At 38.3% G+C, this 18,724-nt stretch overlaps 1 protein-coding gene across 1 annotated transcript in view; it reads left to right on the top strand.

The window, feature by feature from the left end:
- MSRA (methionine sulfoxide reductase A) overlaps window positions 1-18,724 on the top strand; it is a 271,314-nt gene that overhangs the window by 98,467 nt on the left and 154,123 nt on the right. Inside the window, exon 2 of the mRNA XM_084285134.1 lies at window positions 4,605-4,673. Within this exon, the coding sequence (XP_084141260.1) occupies window positions 4,605-4,673 (69 nt within the window). The remainder of the gene's footprint in view (window positions 1-4,604; window positions 4,674-18,724) is intronic.

The raw sequence follows: 18,724 nt of genomic DNA, 5'->3' as shown, positions 1-18,724 counted from the left end.
CAGAGAGTTGTTACTTAACGGAGCTTTGATTTTCCTCTGGGCTTATATGTGTTAGCAGAAGAGTAAATCTGTTTAGAGCCCAGGTCATGCTGGTCTGCAAGGAAATATTTTTATAAAACTTTCTCATTTGAACATCTTCTGTTGTTCAATTTATGTGTTACTGTTGAGATACCATTGACGTACATGGAACTGTGAAGATAAATGAAGTGTATGCTAACAAATTAAAATGTGCTAGAGAACAGGTCTAGGCAGTGGAACTTGATTGTCCATGCTGGTAGATTGCTAAGATAGGGTCTAATGTGATTTCGGCTAGGCTAATTAGCACTCTCTCAAATAGTTTCTAAATATGACTTGTTTATTTTACTAGTACAGATATAGCCTAATCCATGAATTTAACCTGTGTGGATAGAACTTCACTTGAATTCAGTCAATCTTTAGCAAAGGACAGTTGTAGGACTATTTTAGGAACTGCTTGAAGACTAAATATTGCTAAAGAAATACTAGAGACCTTAGCAACTTTTGATTATTCTACTAAACTACTTTTGATTATTTTTCCATATATTACGCTGTTTCACAGATAGAGAGAGGAGTCTAAGGATTATTTCAATAAAAATCCAGAGCATCTAAGGAGAAAGGGCCCAGCACTGTGTACATCTAAGGCAGATTTTGCCTGAAGCTAAAGTTGAATGTCAGGACCTCCAGGATATGTGTTGCTTTCAGTGCATACTATTTCTGTTCAGTGGGGAGCAAAATATGTTGCAGATATCTCTCAGGCTTAGTTTGAAAAAGGGAAAAGAGAATTCTTGCAGTTGAGGCTGGAGCAGCATTTGGCAGTTCTGAGAGGAAGTCCCATGTTGTTTGGTTGTGAAGCGATGTTCACAAAAATGCTGACAGCCTGAATATCAATAACATATAAAGAAAAAGTTATTCCTTACCAATTGGCTTTCTGTTGAAGCTGTAAGGGCCAAGAGGATCAAGAAGATGATTTAAAGACAACCATGTCCTCCTACTTTTCCAAGTTCCTGGATAATGTTGTATTCTGCTGAAGCATTAACCCTGACAAATACTGACAATATTAGGGTGAGAAATGTTGTTTTCAACACTAGGAAGCTGCAGTTAACTTCTTGTAGCCAGTTCAGTGTTCACTGATAGTCATTCAACGTCTCTGTAAAAGTTTTTGTCTTACATATTGTAAGCCCTTGTTTCTGGAAATGACTTTGAAAAGCCATATATTGTTTCTGTTGGCAAGTTATGGAAAGCTTGTCTATTTTTTTTCCAGTTCCAACAGGCCAAGGTATTGATGATTTTCTGGAGCTCCTCAATACAACTCATAGGGGAGAATTAAAGCTAATTATTTTTACACGAAAAACTGTTACATAAAAAAACAAACAAACAACAAGCCTGCAATATTGTTTGAATGCTGTGCTTTTTGGAGAGGCTCATTATACTTATAAGTTATTTCTTTCTTCCTAAGATAGAATGTATGTTTTGTGAACACTCTTGTACATTTTTTAAAATTTTATTTATTTATTTATTTATTAATATTTACTGCATCTAGGCAGAGGGCAGGGAAGACTGGAGAAAATGTAAACCAAAATATGAATGACAGGAAAATTAATTATTTTATCCAGCTAAGGTCTTTGAAACAAAAGTATAAAAGCATTGGAGGATGACTTGAGAACTCTGAAAATATGATTTTCTTTCAAACTCTACTAACCTCTAAAAGTTTAATACTAATTTTAATATATTGAAAGCCTCACCATTTGAAATGATAACTACTTCGTACATCATGTATGTCATTCACTTTTTAAATGAAGGCAGCTCTCAAGACTAGGGCAGGGTTAGTTTATTTGATCTTGCATGATGTTTCATAATTTTTCTGACTGTTCGCTCATCTCAGATGGCTATAGATCATGTTGGTAATACAAGCTATAGCTAACAAGGTTGAAACCTTGTGTGGCACTGGCCATATTACTCCCTCTTTGGAACCTCCCAACAATTTCCTTCCTGAAGCCCCTCTCTTGACTTGTATGGCACAGGGCATTCAATCTTCATAAATGCAAACAATTGAGTTCATGGGACCTCTTGCTCCAATTGCAGATAACCCTGCCACCCCCCCTCACTCTCTGTTGATAAATGTTTGATGCCAGCTGGGATTAGAACTGTGTTATGCCTCCCTGCTAATGAAAAATATTGCTTTCAGGGAATTTGTAAGGCAGTCCTATGTTTTCATTTTGACCTGCTTTATTCCCCACCAAGTTCTGTGCTAAAGGAAGAAAAATAATGCATGTACTGAGAAAATCTCTTGGCTTTCTCCCTGGAAAGTATTCTGTGGACAGAAACCTGTATTTTCAGTTCAGGCGATTTTTTTATTCATTTCCAACACTGTTGACAGTGACTCTTAGAAGAGCGTGATCAGGAAATGAATGTGAGAATGGCAGTGAAAAGGACTAGGAATATTCTGTTGTGGATCTCTATATTTTATTTTACTCAGGGCTCGGAGAGCTCTTTTCCAAGTTCTACATACAGCCTTGATTATACAGTAATGATCAGCCTATGTTATCACAAGGAATTGTCTTTATGATGAGGAAAATACATTGGGATGAAAGAGAAGTACATTGGGATGTAAGCAATAAGTTATTTAGAAGTTTGGAAACCAAGGGTTTAGCCCCTGGGAGCCTTCTTGTTGCAAAGAGAGCAAAGTGGGCTTCTACTATTTTATTGTGTAGAAACCACCGCTGTGTGCACCAGCAATGCCAGAATATTGCATCTTCCTGCATGCATTGCATGATTGAACATCTCAGTCTTTATTTCATGCAAATACTCTGTATAGAAGGAGTTCTGTTTTATACCCTTCTCTTGTATACCCGTAGAGGGATGTATAACTTAAACTGCAGCTTGAGATAGACATCTGCCTGCTTCCACAGCCCAGAAGTTTTCCCAAAGCCCTGTGCAGAAAATGTCCTTCTGCCTGACAGTAGGTAGCCAGTGAGACTAGAAAAGTATAATTTAACTGAAATAAACCTCAAATGGATCATGTTTATCAGATTCAGTGAAAATAGCAGATGCAGTTTTCTTAATTTTGTGTCATGCATCATGTTTTCTAAGAAAACTAGAAGGAATTTGGCCAGAGTGTAGAGGAAGTGTCCTGTGTGAAGGCACTGCAGGAAGGTGCTGGAGCTGCTGACCCCAACACACTGAGGACCATTGCACGATGCGTTTTTGTGTGCAATTCATGCTCCTCTCCCCTTCTTGATTAAGATTTGGTAATGGAAAAGCAGTTATGTTTGATCTGTAACTATGGTTTTTCAATGACAGCAGTAATTTAAGTGTCCAAGGTGTGACTACTGTACAGGAATAACTCCGTGTGGTCTGTCACAGTGGATGTAGCATTACAATATGGCACCTAAATTTTCAATTTAGCTAGCAGATTTCTGTTTGAATTGGCTGTAAAGGTCCAGGGTTTGGTAAAACAGATGTTGCAGAGGTGGCCTCTGTGAGGAGAGGCTGAGGCTACCCAGTGCTGGACACAGCCGGTTCCAGCTGGTTCCAGTCAGTTCCAGTTAGTTCCAGGCAATTCCAGATGGTTCCAGCCAGTTCCAGCTGGTTCCAGTCAGTTCCAGTCAGTTTCAGCTGGCTCCAGTCAGTTCCAGCTGTTTCCAGCCAGTTCCAGTCAGTTCCAGACAGTTCCAGATGTTTCCAGTCAGTTCCAGCCGGTTCCAGTTGGTTCCAGTCAGTTCCTGCCGGTTCCAGCCGGCTCCATTGGCCTGACCGTAGGACTCAGCTGGGCTTTTCAGTGAAGCTGGTGGCTCCCGTGTAAACATGTATAAAGGACAGGGCAAAACATGGCATGGCTGTGAGGAGAAAAATGTCAGAAACAGCCCTGTGAAGCCAAGGTGAGGGTTGGGAATGAAGGAGCAAAATCAAGCCTGGGATGAGGCGAGGGTGAGTGGGTGCTGTTGTTTTAATCTCTCTGTGCTTCTACTCACTATCTATTTTGGTTGTCAATAAATTCATTTTCCGCAGGTTGAGTCAGTTTTGCTTGTGACAGTGGCTGATAAGTGATCTCCCTGACTTCATCTATTATCATCCTATTAAGAGTTTTCTCCTGTTAAGGAGGGAGCATGAGTGAGAGGCTGAGTGGGTGCCTGTCAGCCAGCCAAGGTCACCCTACCATACCAGTGTGGAAAATACAGGTAGTTCATGCATGATCACATCAAAAAGTGTGTTGTTGAACACCAGCATGTCCTAGCAGCAACAGGCAATTGTCATTTCCCTGCTTTGTCTGCTTGCACTATGAGTGCTACACCTGTGACAGTCATAGCTACTGGATAGTGCTCTACGTGCATGTGTTACCTTAGTATCAGCAGACTTGTCCTAACCACAAAATTGAAATGCAGATTATGTCCTGGGATCTGTGGAGAGCTGTACTTTTCAGAAATATATCCGGGACTTCATAGTCTCTGAGTCTAAGTGAATTGTGCAGGTGAGTTTTGACAAAACAGACTTCAGATTTCAATAGAATTGTAAGTAAAAACAGTTGTGTTTTCATGCAAACTATATATTCTATTACATCTTGACTTTTTTTTTTTCTTTTCTTCTAGATAAACATCATGTCAATGGAAACAGAATGGTAGAACCTTTCCCAGAGGGAACACAGATGGCTATGTTTGGTAAGACATCAGCTTTAGCATAAAAGCTTTAAGCTGTATAGTTTTACTGCATGCTAAATTTCTTATTTTCAGATTGAGTTCAGAGTCAGGGCTTCTATTGCCATTTTATAATCACTACAATTAGCTAGAGCCACTGATCATCTTGGGAGATCTTCATGCCCCAGAAGACAATACTGAGAGTATTTTGCTGAGTTATACAAACAGAATATTTGATTTCTTATTTTGTATCATACAAACTCCCAAATAGTAAGTTTTTATGTATATTAATTTCTGTAAGATTTTTCATTAGTTTAAACAATGCTGAAGGTGTTGACTTTCTGGACCTTAAGTCATACTGTTGGGTAGAAAGCTTTATCTACTGTACTTGCAGAGCTGTTACCATTTACATGTTACCAAACCAAGCCTGCTGTTGTGAACTTTGTGAATAATCCCATAGACTTCCTACTGAGTGACAACAGAGCTGGAAAAATGGACAGTTGTAAATGAGAAGGTGTTCAATTTCATTATGTTTGTGCTATTTTGCATGAATATGTAATTCTTTGAGCCCTTTTGTAAAAACCTGAAAAAAAGTATTTATCTGGAGAAATGAGGAATTACTTCTGGAAGAAACAGACATCCTAAATAAGTCAGAACCACTAGCTTTTTTTTTTTTTTTTTTTCCTAAGATATGGACTTCATGAAAATCTGGGAATAGTCAGAGCTGTCATTTCAGAATGTGCTAATCTTAGTCCTTAAGGGCGAGCCTATGGAATTTACCTGGGAAGAAAAAAGTGCATTCCTGTGACAATTATTCTTAAAACTTACTGTAGTAGAGAATGAAAAATTTCCTAAACCTGTTTTAAGCTATAAGAATAGGTTGTTTAGAAAAGATATAATTCTCTGTTAGTTTCTACAGGATGGTACAAAACTGCCTTAGAAAATTTATTATATCCTCTTAAATATTTATATATCTGTGATGTTGTAGTAAGTCTTGATACTACTTGATACACCTGCTATATCATCTAGTCTGATGGAGTTGTGAATTATGTTAAGTACAGGGCAGGTATATAAAGCAGTCAACACTATTTTTGACCTGGGCCTATTCTAATAAAATACATATAAATATTGTCACACACTGTGTATAGCAAAAACTGGAAGATATACATAAAAATGGAGGATGTAGCTATGAAAGCAGTTATTCTGAGAAGCAATGCTATATAAATGTCCAATACGATATAACAAAAAGAATAAAGGCAGCCTTTAAATATGTAATCAGGGGTATAGTGAGTTGGAATTTAACAGGCAATTTTACACCCATATGCAGTGTTTCCAAGAGAGGTACTAAAATGTATTTCACATTCTATTGAGTAATTAGGTAAAATTTATTAATACCAGCAACTAAAGGTGAAACACTGAAGCAAACCATCAAAGGAACCAAGACAATCTGCATATCATACTGTCTTTAGATAGGACAGGGAGATTTAGCTGGGTGCCTAGCCACAGGATTCAGATGTCTTGGCCTCACCAGGCTGCCAGCTGCCAGACCAGGGGATGGAGGTCTCCTATAGCTCTGTTGTGTGATAACTTGGAAGTCCTGAGGCACCCAGTATGGTCCTAGACACTTGTCAGGCACCCCATTTGCCCCACATGCTTCCTGAGGTTATACAATAGAAAACACATTATTCATCTCTATAAACAGAAGAGTAGTATAAATTATCTTCCCTACACAATACAGAAGATAACCTGAGATAACCTGATCATCCCTACTGTGTTAGAGGTTAGGAATCTGTATTTTACAGGAGAAAGTAGCTTATGTCAATGTGGTATTTTCTCAGTCACTGAGCTCAGCAGCAGTGATCTGGTCTAATTTAGAAAAAGAAAAGACTGTGTAAGTATTTCAAAAAAAACCTGTGCAGTGTCTGGAAGTTCGTATATAATAACAGTTTACGTATCTGTCTGGAAAGAATTGATGATCTTAATCTACTTTCAAATAACAGAGGTGTATTCACATCTGAAATATTTAGCAATCCTGAGTGGAATTCAAAGGGCTAAGTTAGCCATAGGCACTAATTTATCACCCCAAAATGATCTTTTCATTTGATTATTGCAAAATATCACAGCAAACATTAACTTCTCTGTAGTGCTAACGTTGCTGTAGTTGCCATGGTTAAAGAGGAGAAATGGTTTGTGGGTGTTGCCATTCAGTTATCATCATGACTTCTTGAAGTTCTCTTCAATGTTCCTCTAATTCAGTACTGTCTTCCTGCCAGTATTCCTTTGTCTGTGGATTTTGGGAACATCAAAAAATTCTTGGAGTGGTGGAATGACAGATTGTTTGATAGTTTTGTTCAAACTAATGGAAAAAGGATTTTAAGTTGCTTTTTGAGTTCTAAGGTTAAGATGGATGTAGAGATTGTCCTCTAAATAATTTCTTATAGCAAGCAGGGTCAGGGAGTTCTGGTGCAGTCTGATGTTGATATAGTCCTCACTATTTATATTGTTAGAGCTCCTCCTTTATCTCCTTTATCATGCTTAGACCAATTTCCCAGTGTTTGTGCGGGTTGTTGGCATGAGTGCTGCTATTGATTGTATGACGGTTGATTGTACACAGTTTGTACATTTTCATAGAAATTAATGTACTACCTACAGAATTTCATTGGAAGAGCTCAGAATCTAATTAAACACCCTAGCTGTAATAATTCCTGAAGAAGTCTTATATTCCTATAAAGCCTGATAACTTATATCATTTTTAAATTGCCCTACATTTTCCACAAGAGTGTGATTGCAAATGTTGGGATAGGTGCTGAAAACTCATGCTGCTGCCATCTGTGCTGTGAATAAATGGAAAACCTACATATTCTTAGGTTTACTATTAGACCTGAAATATACTAGTATACAAACATGACTCTGATGATAATTGTTGTCATTTGTTGGCATTGGCATCACTTTCTGATAAATGATGCTACAATTCATTTTTGCTCTACCTCCAAGGGGGCAGTGCTTGCTGGCCCCACGTGAATGGGAATGCAAGGAAGCACTCAAAGAAAAATATGCATTAGTAATTCTTCTTCTCAGATTGTTACTCATCCTATCCACGTATGTTCCCCTTAACAGGATTTTTTTTTTTTTTTTTAATTTTAGGACTCCGTAAACTAGGAGAAAGAAACTGAGCCAGTCATTTGTAGGAGTAGTGTCTCTGACTACCTTAGCAAGGGAGTGCTTCTTAAATCTCTTCTGTGGCAACATCCTTTAATCCTTTAATTCTGGTTGCACAGGGACAAGTCTCAAAGAGCAGTAGTCACTGAGAAGTAATCCCTCTTCCATAAAAATATCTAGAAAAGCTGAAAGATGGTAAATAATCTTATGATTTTATCATAAGAGCAGTAGTTACTAAGAGGTAATCCCTCTTCCTTAAAAATGTCTAGAAAAGCTGCAAGATAGTAAATAACCATATGATTATCCTCACTACTTGCAGTGAATATTCCTACTACTTGGATGGTTTCAGATTCGCCACTAAAAATACAATATAAAATGTAATACTGGGTTGTAAACACTAATCCTTTTACCTGCTAGCAAAATGCAGTTAGATTGCTTTATATAGCTCCATCTTCTGCAAAACCTCCTTAGAGATGCTCTTAGTAATGCTATGCTATTTGCTTTATGATATGACTTCATGTTTTGATCAAGGTACAGGGTGAATGTACACGGGTAATTGTTCCTGCAGCTTTCCCATTTATAACAGAACCTCACAGTTTTCAACAGACTATTTAAATGATCTTGAGATTCTTGTGTTGTCTGTTTAGCATCACTCAGCTGCCTAAGATATGCCTATTGTTCATTAGAATAAAGAAATGTGTCCTTGTTTCTACAATGGTGAAAAAGCTAGATTTCAAGGGTGAGGGTGACTCTTTAATGGAAATGTTTTAAGGCTAACCATCCAGTGACCTCTTAATCCAGATTCCAGCTAGTAATGAAGCACTAAGAGCACAAGAGGTGCGTAGACACTGCACAAGGTCTCACTGAAAACACTGTAGAATTCTATATCAAAATCATTTTGTCCCTTGAAATAAGGAGGGGGCTGTATTCCCAACTTCAGCTGCTAAAACAGATGTAATGCTGGGTATTAGGTGTTTGTGTTTTAGATGGTATAATAGAAGAGATTCAATAAATGCCTGTCAAAATTTTTTTTCCTATCATTTTTATGGCCACAGATATTTTCAGATAAAAATATTTTGCCTAGAGTGACTATTTTTGACAAAAAAAAAAAAAAAAAAAAAACAAACGAAAAGAGAAAACTTTAACATGGATTAGAGGGTTGATAATGTTTGGAAAACAAGTAATTTAAAGTCTAAAATCAAGTTTTGGATGGAGATGTATGCAAAGAGAAAGGTTCTTCAAAGCTGCAGAACATATGCTTTCAATGAATGAATATTTCCATGAGTGCCATTGAATTGATATTTTACACACATTTAAATGCACGGCTGTATTATGCTCAGCAACATTTCTGGTCAGAGTTTCTGACTTTTAGGTGTTTATTTTTCTTAAACAACTGCTGCTATTGCAAGACTCCAGTTTATCGCAGAGTAACTACATATTCTCTGTGCTTTATATGGTATCTTTATCACATAAAAGGAAGCATTGTGTGTACATCATAGACCTCTTACTTACCTTTACTAAAACCTGGCAATAGTTCAGTTTTGTAGCTATTGCACTTTTAAAATACAGGACCATGTTATGTTGTATTTGCTTGACATGTACTGGCTAATAATGGGGTAATTGGTTTCTTGATGTAAACAAAATATAGACAGAAGTAGGATGTTAAGTAACTGATAAGATCTAATTACAGACATTTCTGAATTGGCAGACAGATCCAAGCTTGTTCACCTTCTGCTCTGCACTTAATAGACAGCAGCATGTTCCACTAATTCTGTGTAGCCGTGTTATTGTTGTATTTTGCCTGAGTTTTTATGACCTATTGAGATTCAGATCCCTATGCATTCCCACTGCTTCCAAAGGTTATTTAAAAACTAAAATAGCATTACCCCAAGGTTGTCCTTTCTCAGCCTCAAAGTGTGGCCTCTTCAGCTGCCTCTGCAGCACCACACGGTCCAGCCCCGACATGGCTCAAGCTGCTGGGGAGCGGAGCTCTGCACACGGGACCTGCTCTTGGATGGTTCAACCTCTCCCAATAAAGGTTTCACCAGGACAACTGTTCAAGTGAGGGAAAACCATTTCCATTTCTTATTGATGTGTTTCTCTTGTTCAGACAGTCCAGAATGTTTTGGCTACTCCTTTCAGCTGAAAGTCATCGGCCTTTATAATTAAAACCCGAAGACATACTTGGCAACCATTGCAGAGAATTCTCTGGTGTAAGCCATTACATCGTCCCATAATTGCAAGATTTCTGAAAGACCAGGGCAGAACTGGGTTTTTGTATTGGGTCTTCAGTCTTAAGGGAGCTACTTTAAACCTGTGATTAACTATTTATTGTCATTCATGTGCACAAACTATTTTCATAGTTTCTATAACCTAAGTGAAGAGAATAATCTAGGTTCAAGTTTTCATTCTCTGTAGATCTGATGGATTTTTGGGAAATCTTGACCAGTAGAGGAATATTACGTGTGTGTGTTCTGCTTTAAAAAAATGATCATAAGATTCAATGAGGTTATCATCAGCAGATAAATACAATAACAGACAACAGTATTCATTATTTATCTTGCTGATTACTCGAAGGTGGGATGATGTATTTATTCTTAATCACTGTATATAAGTTTTTTTTATTCATTCCTGAAACAGCTACTGATGGCTGCTGTCAGATGAGGAAGTGTGTTAGGATGTCCTTTGGTCCGACTCAGTTTTCAATTACTGTGTTTTTATAATGAGCTCTGTTGTTCTCACCATGAAAAGGAAATCATAGGAAGCAACGTTTGGACCCCAAGAGAAATACCGTTATTTTAGATGGTAAGAAAAGATCAAACAGCTTTTCTCTGTTGCTCAGAAAAGAAAAAAATCTTTAAACCATGCAACACGTCAGAAGATATTATATCTCTATCTGAAGAGAATATAAGACTTCATGATATTGAAACAGGTGTGTGTGCTGTGACCCAAATTGTAGGAGAAATATCTACAGCGATATTACCAGATGTTACTAGGTTCAGATTGTGGAAGAATTGAGAGCCAGAGGGAACATCTTCCAGAAGGGATTCATGTTTCTTATGCTAATTCTCTTTCAACATCTTGGAAGAGTGAAGGAAGTGTACTAATTGGCTGGATTTGTACAGCGTTGAAGTGTTAAAGTTGTCCTGTGTTCAGAAGATGGTGTAAAAATGGACACTGAACTTTCTGGAATTCTAGAATGAGAAAATGAACCCGTGAAGACATTGTATAACAGAAAAGGATTGTCTAAAGGATTACCTTCAAAGTATGCTTATTAAATAAATATATGCTTATTTCCCTTTTTTTTTTTTTTTTTTTTTTTTTTATCCTCCAGATACTGACTTATGGCTAGTGTCTTTTCAGTGCCTCTTCCAGAGAACTGTAACAGAGCCCAGTTCTCTGCCTCCACTATCTAGTCCTGGTCATCCTTGTTGCCATTGGCACTTAAACATCCCTGTTCCTCGTAATCTTGCCTGAAGTACATGTACAGTGCTATGGTTTGCTGGTCAAACCTTCAGGGGTTGTCTCAGCTGTAAGCAATTGCCAGGGAATGTTCCCTGTTTAGGATTTAGGACTCTAACCAGATAGCCTTGAATGGAAAATTTTAATCTTAGGTGATAAACTAAGAAATGACCATAACTCTGAAACCCTTTGAAAATAAAAACTTAATATTCAATTTCTGTTGTGCTACAGCACATCATTTACCTAGTGCATTAAGTGCTGGTGATCTGATTTGGTAGCACTGTGCATCGCAATTGCAGAGCACTATACGAGACAGACCCAGATAAATACAAAATGGTACAAGTCTGCTTGGTCTTTGCCAAGGATATTGCCTGACATATATAAACACTAATAAGGGACAATAAAGTATCCTTAATGCAAAGTGAAAACTGTCCTTGATCAGTACAACCCTTCATAACATTCTTTTATTTCAAAGGATCCACATCTCTTTCTTTTTGCTTCTGAAAACAAAAGTAATGTGGCCTTCAAACACAATATCTGTCCTTTTCCGTCAGGGACTTGTTTACCTTAATTTAGCTTTCTTGAGGTAATGAAGAATTTAGCTTTGTGTGGATTTCCACGTAGAGTGCGTATTGCACATTAGCAAAGATCTGGAGGTTTTGAAGAGTAAATCAGATGCAGCTTTTCAGTCAACATCATTCGCCTTAAAACAGACGTTTAATTAGGTTTTGGGGACTTTCTCACTGAGCCAAGTAGAAAAGGCATAGTTGGTTTTCATGGGTTTTGGGGTAGGGCTCAGTGATCTGCAGTGGAAGGAATTGCCTCTAATGTGTTTGATTTCCTATGCAAAAAGCCAGCAGAGAGCACCTAGATTACTTTTGCAATGCAAAAGCCTTGCAGAGAAGTAATTTCTTGCCAATGATAAATAGGGATATATCAGTGACTGGGATGAACATATGCTTGGCATCATTCTGAGTTGGTTTAAGTTTGAAATAGAAGTAAATTATCCTGTTAATGACTAGGGGATGCCCTCATCAGATTTATGCTGCTTTGTGGGAGATATATGTGCGTGTGTGTTTATGTGCTGGGATATACACACATACACATTTACAATCAGAATTTATCCTTAGATTCCTGTTCATAAAGCATGGTGACAAGACATAAAACACATCGAATAGTGATGTTTTATTCTATTCAACCATGAAAAATGTGATGCTAATTGTCAGTAGTTACAACAGCAGAGGAAAAAAAATACAAGGAGGTTTTTGGAGGCATAAAATTGTGTTGTTTTGATAATTTTAGACATACTGTGACATTCAGTGCATTTTACATTGTAGTGGATTTATCCTTACAATGGCATTGTCACAGACTGACAATTTTAGAACTGGGGATATGAGACAGAGCAATTAGGGTCCTATGTTAAAAAAACAAAACAGACTGCTTATTATTGAGTTACTCAGTCTGGGATAATTTAGTGTGATTTTGTTGATTTTCATTTGTTGAGTTTCTCCCTCCTGATGAAGTTATTGGTGATCTTAAAAAATATCATTATATTATGCTTAAAATCTGAGATATAAAAATCTTCACATACTTGTGCAGTACTTGCTCAGAAACACTTCTGAAGCTCGGGGGAACCAACTGGAATCTTTATATTGATCTCATCAGTTCTTTGAACTCATCGGGCTTGAATTAATCTCAATAAATTTTAGGCATCTAATCCAGAGCGGTCTTCAAGAATCCCTTCCTAGCCAGAGATATCATATCTGGAGGTCAGTTCATAACAGTTTCTGTCTTAGAAAGGAATGCATCACCCTCTGTTGGTGCCTCCTTCTGTCAAAAGCTATCTAAACAGCTAGATTAAACTAGAGGGAATTCATTCATTTGCATAAATGTGTTGCAAATATTTTATCCTAGGGCATTTGAGACATCCACAGGGGGCTGGCAGGGATGATAGAGCTCTCACAGGAGATCCATGCTCTTCTGAACTAGCAGATGAAAGCCAGATAGAATTATCTAGGACATCCCAAATGGTATCAGGTACCGAAGTTTAGGGATGCCATCTGCAGATGAAGACCTCTAGAAGTAACGTGTGTGTGTTTGTGTGTGAGATAGGTGTCAGAACTTCTGTTACAGCCCTTGGGAAGCTGGTCAGCAGGGCAGGCAGGATGCAGTTGCCCAGATTTGGTTTTACACTTTCTGTAAATTGTCCTTGATCTCCTGCTTCCAAGGACACAGGTTGACCGGTTGTCATATGTGCCACTCGTACGCCAGTCCTGCACAGAATTGCTTCTGAAGGCATCTCAGGTGCCACCAGATGCCTTTATTTGTCTGTACTGAGCCCCAGACCCCACCAACCACAATGGGGACCCTTGGACACTTCTGTAACTCATGAACGCCCAGCTCTAGAGACCTAAATGCAGTTCAGGTCTGCATGCTGAAGCCTAGAGGCTTTTATTTCAGGTGTGAGGTTAGAAGAGAATTGCTTCTAATTTCTTGAATACTTCTTACAGAGCCCCTTATCTTCCAGTACCTGTCAGGTGCATTATTTGCCCTTGTATTTGGGGTAATGCCACATTATTAAGATTATCTTTGGTGACAACCAGTGCTGGCTAGTACCAGCTCTCTGCCTCTTCTGGACAGCACACAAAAATCTGTTGTCTTCAGAAGAGAGTGAAGAGTCCAGCATTTTAGAGGGTCAGACAGAATTCTGTTCCAGGTTTTTTTTGCAGAATGCCACCTGGCTTTGCTCTCTGCGCAGGAGAGACTTTAGAAAAAAAAAAAAAAAAGTAAAAAGAAAGAAGAAAAAAGATCACCAAAAATCCCATCAACATCTAAAAGAAAGAAATAATATGATCGGTTTTTCAAATAAGATAAGAAGCACTAATCACAAAAAAAAATAATAAATAAATCTGATTTGAGCTGAACTGTAAGTAATTTTGAAACAGCCGTAGTTATTTGTTTGTGAGCCAGGGAAAACAGCATGCAATATGTCAAGCTTTGAGATAAAATTTATTGGTGTGTCATTGGCTTAAATCCAACATTATGCTCATAAATAATATAATCCTAGTGTGACACATTTCTGCTTGAACCTTGACTGAAAATTATTGAGAATCATGTTATGAATTATGTAGTAGCAGTCACGCATTCAAGTCAAAAGGATATAACTTGAGCGAAATGTTGAAATGTATTTGTAATTAGGTACACAGTCTAAAGACGCATAGGTGCAGGAAGGGCAAGGTGTCTTTCTTCGTATCCAAAGGCATAACATGGAGCCTTGCTCATGGCTAATGGTCCCCCAGCTTTTATTGACTCATTTTCCTAGGATGGAAATCTAAGATCTGTATCTCTTGCATGCGATTAGCACCATCTTTGGTGTCTTATTTATGCTAGCTCGGTGTGACCCAAGGCTCCAGACAAATCCCTGACAGCGCCTGTAATACAGACCAACTGCACAGCAAGATGGGAGCAACTCTGTGTATTTCAGTGAAACGCATGTGACAAACCAAGAGAGGACAAACTTGTGTGTTTAAGCATCAGGATGGATGTACTCGCGTTGATCAAGTGTGAAAGTGTCATCCTCTGTGGCAGATAGAGAATAACAATTTCTTTGCTTATAAAAGACCTATAAAATCAAGATCATTTTACTGTGCTACCACATTACTGATCTGGGCATATTTTTAGGTATAGAAGGACTTACATTTAATAGCTAGCATAGTCTCACTTCAAACCATTGTGTAGTGTGCTGCTTGGCTGTAGTTAGCAGTCATTATTTCTAGTGTACTACAGAAATTCACACCTGTGTTCTTCTGTTTTGTTCATCCTTACTGCATGTATACTACTTGTTCCCAGGCTCTCTTCCTGTGAGACCCCACCAGTTCCTCTGCTGTGAGACCTGCATGTGTTTATGGGAATAGTTCATCCTGCTATCACACTCATCACGCTGTGAGGCAGAATGAAGTTTCACTCCCTCTTTTCTCTACTGCCCTCAAAACCCTCCTAGCTGGTCTCATGTCCTCTAATGTCCTGATGTGCTCTCTTCTGTCATGCCCCAAAGCATTCAGTCCCCACATTTTGTCCTATACTATGGAAACACTGTCCTTCTGGTCTTACAGAGGTTTGAAACAAATTTTTTTTTTTTTTTTTTTGGAAAAAAATATATGTGCACACATAGACATAACCCAAATTGTGCCTTAGTGCCATAGGTAAAATGTGTTTTGCATAGTAATGGAAGAACAAGGCTGTTGACCACATTTTCCATCTCAGAGCTTTAGACATATTCAGCCACCTGGAGCTGACTGTAGTGTGAGAATTTGGCATCTGTGCAGAATTCATGAATATGTCTGACTATACTTGTTCTGGTAGCATACTGTCAGACAAAGGAGACTGCATATAGCTAGAAACTTTTCATATGGATTTCCTCTTATGGACTAATATCTCCTAACTCCTTGCTTTTTGCTTTCATCAACAGACTTTTGAGTACATCACCAATTCCTCTGTGCATGAGAGAGGGCCAAAATTTATATTTTTATAAGGTTTGTTTGTACCATACTCTTTTAAATCTTGAGCTTAAATATTGCCAGTACCTCATTTTAACACTAATCTAAAGCCCCTGTATTTTACAGACTACAATTATTTGTGCTTTATTATGCTGTAGACCAAACCCAAGGGTAAAGCAAAGATATTTGTAGCCTTGAGGCAGTACAGTTGCTTTGACGGGCTTATTGATTATATACAAATAACTTTCCCCAAATTCAAGGTACTGACTGTGTGGTTCCAAAATGTTTTGGAGCATGTGCTGAAACTTAAAGAAGTGTTATGTTGCTTGGAACCTGAGGCTATGAGAGTCTTTCAGATCTCAACCAGTTGCATTCTCTGGCTGCAACCTGCTGTGAGCCTGGGACATTTTGCTGATGACTCCATCAGTCATAGCTTGTCCCCAAATTCCCTGCATGTACACAGCTTTGTGGAGGAGAGTAATATATGGATTTTAGTGATGGTTAGTATGCGTGCAATTCTTTTCCCCATCAATACATTGTTGGAAAGTGGAATAGGAAAGGTTTTTCCCCCATGATGAGTGCTGTATGCATTTCTGCACCCTATATGTCAAAAGAAATCTAGCAGAACTGAAAAATAAAAATAAAAAAGGGGGGGGGCAAAAAGGGTGATCAGAAGTCTGGAGCATCTTATGTACAAGGAATAACTGGGTAAGCTAGAACTATTCAGTATGAGAAAGAGAAAAAAGTGGGGCATAAGAGAGACCTGCAAAGTGATGGTATGTATGGGGAATGTAAAAGTTGATTTTGCAGAATATCTTCCCTTAAAAGAAGTAGAGGCTGTCAAAAGATGCATGTAGGAGCCAGTTTTGAAATGAATCAGAGAAGCTGGAATCAAATAAAGACTGGATCTCCTTGCCAATGGATTTTATGTGTACAAAAGGTTTCTCACCTTGAAGTGAGGCCAGGAGAAATAGTTGGAAGACAGATCCACTGAGAGTTATTCAAACCACAGCAAGCACAGGAAATCCTGCAAATGTCAGAGACTAGGACAGTAGTAATGGTAAGTACTGTGTGTATTTGTCCTTTACTTATTCTTCCCTCAGTGCCTGGGTGAAATGCATCCCTATTACATCATGCACTGTATGTCATAGGTCACATATATCACATGTATATGGTATTACCTATCATATCACAGCAGGTTTTCTACCATTAATTAAAGCTATAGGGAGAACCTGTGTGCTGTTTTGAAAGTATGGGAGTCGTTCTTGAAAATGATGTTGAAAACCATACAAATGCAAGTCACAGCTGCCATTAGCTCCCTGTTGAGAAAGATTTGTAATGAGAAATAATAAATAGATGTATGTGAATGCTTTTTAGCTGGACAGTAACAGAGGGAAAGTTTTCTCAAATGATGTGTATTGCAGCCTTACCTAATCCGCTTTGAAGTTGTATATCAAAAAGAACAAAAAAAAACCCTGAAATTATTGTTTTTCCTATTTTTCCCCAAAGGAGGCAAAATGACTGATTGCACAGACAATGTCATAACATAGGCAGCTCTTCCTGGATGCATGTCTAGCTTGGCATGGGTCCAAGAGCTGTCGATGCCTCTATGCTTGGGAAGCAGGTGGGCGGAAGGCACAGCATGGAGGGGGCTCGTGTGGCTTCCACCCTGGGGCAGCACAGCTCTGTCTCTGTGGCTGCAGTACCTGAGTTAGCCAGGCCTGGTTGGGTAGCTGCTGTTATCCAAAACACATTTGTGCAGGGGTCTCTGACCATGGTTTGTAAGAACTGATTGACTTTGCTACAGCGTTCATTCTGTTGCATCTCAGGCTTACCCACTGTGGACCATGTAAGTTGTAAGTGTTGCATATTGCACTGCAATTTTTTTTTACAATACTTGTTGATTCAAAACCTGTTAAAAAAAAAAAAAAAAGGCAAAATTCTGCTGTATACAAATATAAGCCTCTTTCTGCTTGTTCAAAGGATTGCCATCCCACCTCATGAGAAAGATGGCCATTGCCACCTTAGTTGGCTGCTGGCAGCTGCCATGGTGCTTCCTTAAGAAAAAAAATTTGGAGGCTCTCCCAAAAGCCAGCCTCACCATTAGCAAGGCTATTTATTATAGCAAAAGCATTCTACTACATCCCTTAATCCAGCCTGTGTGCTTCACGATGCCCTCTAGCTTAATATCCTGGCAAGCACATCCAGAGGGCACGGGTGTTTAGAGGATGTCTAAGAAAACCACTGGGTTGGACAGGGAGCAGGTCATGGACTTTGCTGTGCTTGATGGCAATTCCTTTGCCAAGGCATCAATGGAGTGCAGACACTGCCTCACTAACTATTACAGTTATTTTATTTTCAACAATGACACTGCCGTGTTTTTTTGCGAATGAGTGCACGTCAAGTACCGCATAAATGGTGAATGACTAACCACATATCCATTTGGCCTCTCTTCCTCTGGATATAAATTACTTTTTCTATAATAATCTTCTCCTTTTTATTTATTTATTTATTTATTTATTTTTTTTAATTAGAGTAAATATCTTTTAGGTGTTGGATAGGAAAGAGGTATTCTGTTTTGCAAATGAGAATGTACCAAAATTCTATTGGCTATAAGTCCTGGAAATTCTGTATTTCCGTTAAGGCCAGCTGTGGTTCAAAATAGATTAATTTTAATGATCTTCTAGGTACACTCAGAAGACATTTATTAGTTTGGGCTTTTATTGGAAAAGGGTTAAGGGTATGTTTCTGTGGAGCTGGGGAGAGGAGGACTAAAGGGCTATTTGTTGAATTGGCTTGTTATTGAATGTAATTATTTTTTGCTCCTGAGCAATTATAGATTGTAATTTTAAATAATTGTCAGGGTGCCTACAGCTTTCTATTGTAGTCTGAAATCTAAGGTTACAGATAAAATAAGTAATATGACATTACTTTTTTTCTGAATGTGTGTGTTGGCAG

The sequence above is a fragment of the Netta rufina genome, assembly GCF_964035555.1.
Source record: "Netta rufina genome assembly, chromosome: 3".
NCBI classification, from domain to species: domain Eukaryota; kingdom Metazoa; phylum Chordata; class Aves; order Anseriformes; family Anatidae; genus Netta; species Netta rufina.
This window is presented reverse-complemented; position numbering and strand designations above follow the sequence as displayed.